Consider the following 7,739-nt stretch of genomic DNA (forward strand, 5'->3'; position numbering starts at 1 on the left):
GGACCATTGCTGGAACAAATTTGAAAGTCAAGTGTCTTTTTCGTCCAAATTAAAAGATGAGGATCAATTTTGGAAAATCGAAATAGTCGGAGGACTATTGCTGGAATTAACTCATATTTTAAATTTTCAAATTTTTATTAATTTATTTAATCTTTTTTTTAAACTAGGGATTTCTTTATCCACAATAACTCATTCAACAATAATGGTTAAACCAAATGAATCTCAAGCAGAACACCTAAAGGAAAGTCCATAGCTCCTATATCATAATCTCATTGAATGACGTTGTCATCTATGCTACCAACAAAAACCGAATTGCAAATAACACACTACCAACAAAAAGGAAGAGAACAAATAGTAAAGATGAAGACAATGACAATGTTACTCAAAAGAGAATTAAGAACACTTAGAAATATTCAAATGAAAAGTAGTATTTATTTAGACTATCATTTTTAGACCAAATATTTAGACTATCGATTTTACAAGGTTGCAAACATTTATTTTAGTAATAATTATAATAAATTTTCTATATTATATTGGATTCATATACTTTGAGTTAGATATTTAAATAAAAAAAATTCGACATTCAATTACCCATGTATAAACTTCTCCTATATAATCTTGCATTGATATACTTTCAAATATTTATTTAAATATAAATATTGGACATTAACCCATACGCGCAATGCGCGTATAAAACTAGTATATAAACAAGAGAGGATTGGGGGTGGGGAGGGGTTAGACAGCATGTGTGCCAAGACATTATTTTAATACTATCATTTTGACCTTTGTGGGATGAGTTGGCATAAGAGTGCATTTTCTTTAAGCATGCGTTTTTCTTTCTCTCTGCATATACAAGTCCCATTATGGTGTAAAAAAGTACACTTTTTTACTCCAATAATTATTATCATATGTCTGTTATAATTCATTGCCTTTGCTGGAACATTAAGCCAAGCAACCCCCACTTAACTTTCTGCTTAATTCTCCATTAATGGAAACCTAAACCCATAATGCAAGATCTATTTGAATGCGAATTCCACATGTTCGACTAAGCAAGATAGATTTTTTTTTTCATGGTACCAACTGGCACCCAAGTATTGATATTACCTTGTACAACAAAAAACAATATATATGATTATATGTTGTACTAGTCTCACCGATGCTGGCCAAATTAAATTGAATGGTAAATTTTTGAAGTTAATAAATAATGAACTGATTAAACCTAAGAGATCATAGCCCTTATTTACCCTGGTAAATTTTGTTTGAACTATACTGTCTGACCCTTAAATAGGTAGGACATTATTAAGCATAATTTAGCCCTAATAATAAGCCATAATATGAGTACTCACTACCACATGATACATAGGCAATAAGTGTCATGATTTGCAGAGCCCTTTCATGGTTTACTATTCATCCAACCAGCACGAACAGAAGCACTAATCAAATGATACAATTATTAACCCCAATTGCACTAATCAAGATGCAATTAACCACAAAAAAAATTCTGATGAATGCTATGATAGTCATCATATTTGTAATAGACATGTATATTCATCAATGTACTATTATGTATATTGCTATATACGTATTTAGATTTTAGATTCTCTGTTTTTTTGTGCTATGACATCTCGGTATCTGATAATCACATAAATTTCAACTACTATCTGTTTTTTGTCCTATAACATCTCAGTATCTCATAATCACATAAGTTTCAACTACTATACAGTTGAACTATCATAACCTTATTGTTTAGTTCACAAGGTCTGAACTTAAAACTTTGCTTAAAAGGGAACCGAACACCTTTTACCTAAACCGTGTTGGTATCATATGGATTCATAGCATACCACCTGAACTCTATTGGGAATGAGTGGCTAAGGAGCAGAAAGGAAAAACCTTAGAGTGTGTCCAAGGCATTGATAATATTCCTATCATTTGGTTCCCTACTTTTTCTTCTGCAATAAATTCTAGTTTAAGCAACCACTACCCTCATTATGACTACTAAATTCCAGCTTATAAGAACCCTTCCAAAGTGCAAACATTCCATATTCAACATCATTTTAGCACTTTCCTATACTTGAACACAAAACAAGACATGACTATAACCATGGCTTCTTCTTCAGCCACTCTTTTCTTTGCACTTATTTTCTTACCCTCTATTGTCAGAGCTCAAGAGCGATCTCCCCACGGAGTTGCGTACGAGAGCCCACTTGCAATCTCGCCAGAAGCATATGCATTTTTCCACCCTAATACTCAAAACCAGAATAGCAACAATAATACTGCTAATACTACTAGTTTAAGTTTATGCGATAGATCAGAGTCAGATTGCTCACCATTTCCCACGGCTTCTTCTGTTCAGTCAGATCTTGCTCATGAAAGCACAGCAGCTCGCGATGGAGGGAAGCACAGGGTTGGAGCTGGAGGAGCAGCAGGGATACTGATTGGCTTGGCATTTGCTGTACTTTTGGCACTCGGTGTTTTCTTCATGGTGATTGCACGGAAGCGCAACTTGAACAAAGCAAATGCTGCAATAGCTCAGCCTGAAGTTTAAGAGGTTGATTAGAGTCCATGGAGAAGCTTGATGATGCAATGCTTCGCTCCTCCTTTCCCCTCTACCTTCTCTTTTCTTTCATCCTGAGATGTGAGATATTACTATTGCTTGTATTTAGTTAGTGGTAACATAAGTAATGCAGTAATAGTATTCAGTCATAACCTTTGGACCATCAAAAAGACCTGTCACCATATGCAAACTTGAATCATTCTAGCTACTTAAGCATACAATCCACAGACACCTTACAAAGTCAGTGCCGATTAAAAACAATTGGAATCTGTAATAGATCATTTGAACTTTGAACAGATTCTTCAACTAGCATAAACTGAAACCAACTCCTTCATAAAAATAGAGAAGCTTAGTGCCTGAAAACAGCTTATATAAAATAGGGAAACACCTGAAATTAGGTCTTTGAACCATTGAGGCATTGAGCACAAAAAACCTGCAACATAGAGTACAAATAATAGAATTTGGTTCAAGTGTCAGTCAAGTTCCACTCCTATAAAATGATCTCCTTGACTCAAAATATGATGACAATGGATGACTTCCATGCAAAGAAGACGAAAATATCAAGAACAGAAGACCATAGAATTCTCCGTGTTTTTTATTGGTACATTAATAGAATTAAGTTTCTTCAATACATGACTCCAAATGAATGTCACAAAACAAGCAACCTAATAATGTGCTGCATCATTGCAGCAGAACATGGTTGCTTCCCTCTTTCAGTCACTATGAAACAAAAAGCTACAACTCAAGGAAGCCATTGCATGTGCAGGTGTATGAATTTTACAAAACGACAGTAGAAAGTTTGTGAAGCAGCTCTAGAATTGCACAATGATTTCTACCATCCACGTGAGCTGACAGACTTGATGACAGGTCCCATAATCTGATCCACTGTTTTATTCCATAGGTGTGCAAACTCGAAGCGGCGCTCCTTTTCAAAAATAGGCTCTTTTATCTATAAATCAAAATTGAAAATCTTAGGCACGACGAAAAGAAATTTAAAAATAAAAAAAAATAAAAAAGTAGAAGAAGAAGATAGTTTAGCAGTTCACAAATTATGATTTTGAACTTTAAGTTGCTTTCTGCATTCATGCATTGTTTTTGTAATATGAATATAAAATATTAGAACAAGATTGAGAAATAGCACAGTAAATAGTAAAAAGACATCAGCGATTAAAGGTTCTCAAGCTGCTATACAAGTAGGATGCCCAGAAAACTGTCAAAGATTTCCAACGTTTTTTGACTTGATATGGAGTGACCTAGGGCATACCATATTTTATATGCAAAGTGCTGAGAGAAAAGCTAATCTAAATCTAAGTAATGCAGAAATGCTCTCCAAATAGCATAATATTTGTCATTGCATTAACCGATGACAAAGGTATAACCATAAGAATGAAAACTTTAACTGAAGTAGGGAGAGGACTTCCTAGTGCTTGTTTTGCCCAATTGTACCTTAATGAAAAAGAGGCTTCGAGAAAAGCTGCAACTGTGAATCTTCTTGAAAAAGATTTTCTCTTTAAAAGCTTTTTTTATCTTTTTGGTGTTACATTGATGCTTTTTGGACTATAAAAGCTTCAATACATAATTTTAGTTAGCTGTTTGTTTCTTGAAGCAAATCCGCGCCAAATAGGCAAATACTACATGAGTATGCGGGTCAAAGACAGAAAAAGGAATAATTTTGGAATGAATAACAAAAATGGGAAGGTTTTAAAAAGTGTACAATCTCGGGAAAAACTCATTTGGGACTTGCCAGAAACGCAAGTCCCAAATGAGTTTCTTGAAATTTTCGAAAACATTTTTTTTAAATGGTTGGTCAACGTGAAACGCAAGTGCCACTTACGTTTCTCCCATTGGCCGATTCTCCGTCCACCGGGAGATACCGGGAAGTCCCGTTGACAGTCTTGAAAGAACTGGAGAGATAATCCATGTTTAATCTGGCGAGGAACTCACAATCCTTGAGAGCTCGAACGGTTAAACGGTGGTAGTTAACAACTTGGAATTGCGAAGGTACTTCTGGATCAAGGAAAGAAACTTGCGAGCAGCGGATAAGGATTTGCGGATGGAGAATCGGCCATAGTCGTAGACATTGGAAGAAGAGTTGTTGCTAGGAGAATCGGCCAAACGGGACTTGAGTAATCATATGGGAGAAACGCAAGTGCCACTTGCATTTCACGTTGACCAACCATAAAAAAAAATGTTTTCAAAAATTTCAAGAAACTCATTTGGGACTTGCGTTTCTTGTCTCAAATGAGTTTTTCCCAAAATTGTCCACTTTTAAAAACCTTCCCATTTTTGTCATTCATTCCAAAATTATTCCTATTTCTGTCTTTGACCCTGAGTATGTAGTCTATACCATTCTGGCTCCTAACCTTGGAGTAAAATCTTTTGGTTCTCACTGTTAATTGCCTCTTTTAATGGCCTAAGCACTATTGCAATTTATCACAACCAATATCACTGCAACCTGTTGAGATTTTGTTTTCAATACAAGCTCCATAAAGGCTAAAGCCTTAAATTTCTCTTGCATCCTTTTTAACTGTAAAGTTAAATGATTTATGAGTTGTATTTCTCTCAAATTTGTAACCCAATTGTTCTCTTTCCTAGATTTCATAAGCATACTAGATTACTAGGAGTGCAAAAGATATTTCATAAATTCACTGGGTAAAATGCATCTTTATATGATGGCCTGTCAAAAAAATGGTGTTCACACACTGTACAAATCACACAGAAAGTAAAAAAAATCATAATATGGAGCATAAGAATAATTCTTTCTTCCTAAGCACATTCACTAACCCAAGGTTAAATAGTGTCAATATGATACTTTCCTAAACCACCCAACAAGAGCCCAGACCTTAAGAAATGAACCGTTGAAGGGATCTAAATGGCTCACTGTCAAGCCAGAAATTTGATGATGAGATATAGTGGGCATGTAGATACTATGGGCTATGTATCCACTGCAGCCAGCGGCTTAACTGCAAGTTTGATGGTACAGCTGAACTCATTAACAGGGACATTATTTTATTTGTACCATTTCAGTACCTACCCATCCCAATGAGATAGAGTATAAGGTGTAACCTAAAGGACCAGTTGGTTGAGTCACAGCACTTTCCAGTAATACAATGTAATTGAGTAAAGGCATACATAGCAAGTTCATCATAGGAACAGCCTAAAGATATGAGCTCTGCAATGTAATAAACCACACGCAACGCAAGTAGAGCTACCTATACAACATATTTTCAATTAAGGCTGTGTTTGGAAGCCCGGAAAATGATTTCCGGAAATCATTTTCCAGGCTTCCCGTGTTTGGCTACACTTGGAAAACCCAGTCAACGGAAAATGATTTCTGTTGAATGGGGAAAATCACCCCAAAATGGCGGGAAATGACTTCCGCTCCGCCGTTTCATTTCAAAGAAGAAGGCGAACGTTTCCGGCAGAAACCAAAGTGCTCTGGTTTCCGGCGAGAAACTAGAGCACTGCTATGATCCGGTGGAAACGTGTGGTTTCCGGAAAATGACTCATTTTCTGGAAAACATTTTCCAGAAGTCATTTTCCTACTTTCTAAACACAGCCTAAAAGCTGTTATACATTAGCAAAATACCAAAACTAGAGTGCATAGAAATCATCTTAATTTGCAAAACATCTAGCTTGCTCCAGCTAACAATTTATTAACATAGCGTTTGGAATTCAAGTTTATTTTTGTATGATTGTTTTGGTTTCAAGGCATATATAGCGTGTTCATCACAGGAACAGCCTAAGATCAGAGCTTTACAGTATAATAAATCATACACAATGCAAGTAGAGCTACATGTACACACATTAACAAAATGCCAAAACTAGAGTGCACGGAAATGATCTTAATTTGCTAAACATCTAGCTAGCTCCAGCTAATAATATAATTAATAAAGCTTTAGGAATTCAAGTTTAATTTTCATATGATTGTTTCGGTTTTAAAGGCACATATAACGTGTTCATCACAGGAACCGCCTAAAGATATGAGCTTTACAGCATACTAAATCATACACAAAGCAAGTAGAGCTACCTGTACAACATATTTTCTTTTAAAAGCCATTATACATTAGCAAAATGCCCAAACTAGAGTGCACGAAATGATCTTAATTTGCTAAACATCTAGCTAGCTCCAGCTACATAATATAATTAATAAAGCTTTTGGAATTCAAGTTCAATTTTCAATATGATCGTTTTAGTTAATTCAGTACATACATTTCCTTGCTAACTGATGTCAGACACAATAAAAAACAAACAAAATTACAAACTCAATTTTCAGGAAAAAAAAAATCAAATGTTCTGAAATTTATCTACCAGGGAAAATATGTACCCAAAAAGTAGGGTTCGAAAATCGATATTCGGCTAAAATTGTGGAAAACTTTACCTGAGAATGAGGAAAAAATTGAGATTGAGTATCAGAGACGGTCTTGTAAATACTCCGGCGCTGCTCAAATACCACCACCCCCGTGAGTATGCTCCCTAATGCTGCTCCCAGCAAACGCTCCTGCGTATAATATAGTATGTCAAAAAAAACAAAAACAAAAAAAAAAACAAAAAAAAAAACAAAAAAAAAACGCAAGCGAAGTGCGAATCGGAAATTGTTGCATTACCTGAGTGAGAATACTGATCATGGCGAAGCTTTTTGAATGGATCTTCAGGCTCGGGCGTACAGTTTGAGAGGCTTTCCGGCGACCTCTATGAAGATCGAAACTTCTGGCCTCCGTTCAACTTTGTGAATGTTTCGCCAACTCGCCTGTGCTCTACTTTCCTGATACAGAACTGGGCTTTGACGGGTCCACTTTCGATCCTCAAGGCCCAAAAAGTATCGGCCCAGTTTACTTGAAATTGTACACGCAATCCAATTACCATCTTAACTTTTTAGACTTATTGGCAAAAAAAAAACAAAAAAACAAAAAAACAAAAAAAAAAAACAAAAACAAACAAACATCTTGGATGTGTATTATATTATATTACATTTTTAATAGACTTATTGGCAAAAAAAAAATAAAAATAAAAATAAAAAATTGTGTATTATAACTAAATTAACTAAAGATTTTTAAAGTTAGTAGTTTAGTACTACATTCAAATGGTTAGTGGAACTCTAACCAAAATGGATTGACCCACTATATATTTATATTTATTTTTATTTTTATTTTAAAAAAATATAATTAAAGACCTAAATACACTT

At 35.0% G+C, this 7,739-nt stretch overlaps 2 protein-coding genes across 2 annotated transcripts; one reads left to right on the forward strand and one right to left on the reverse strand.

Annotated features, from left to right (window-relative positions):
• Positions 1 to 2,054: 2,054 nt before the first annotated feature.
• Positions 2,055 to 2,762, forward strand: LOC116003644. Its single transcript, XM_031243544.1, has one exon. The coding sequence runs from the start codon at positions 2,090 to 2,092 to the stop codon at positions 2,543 to 2,545; it is 456 nt and encodes a 151-aa protein (XP_031099404.1). The 5' UTR covers positions 2,055 to 2,089; the 3' UTR covers positions 2,546 to 2,762.
• Positions 2,763 to 3,112: 350 nt separating this feature from the next.
• On the reverse strand, positions 3,113 to 7,305 carry LOC116003645. Its single transcript, XM_031243545.1, has 3 exons — positions 7,162 to 7,305; positions 6,936 to 7,055; positions 3,113 to 3,503 (listed from the first exon to the last, which is right to left on the reverse strand). Exons 1-3 carry the CDS (start codon positions 7,180 to 7,182, stop codon positions 3,387 to 3,389), a joined length of 258 nt encoding a protein of 85 aa, XP_031099405.1. The 5' UTR covers positions 7,183 to 7,305; the 3' UTR covers positions 3,113 to 3,386.
• Positions 7,306 to 7,739: the final 434 nt, after the last annotated feature.

Source organism: Ipomoea triloba, chromosome 14 (assembly GCF_003576645.1).
Source record: "Ipomoea triloba cultivar NCNSP0323 chromosome 14, ASM357664v1".
Classification (NCBI taxonomy): domain Eukaryota; kingdom Viridiplantae; phylum Streptophyta; class Magnoliopsida; order Solanales; family Convolvulaceae; genus Ipomoea; species Ipomoea triloba.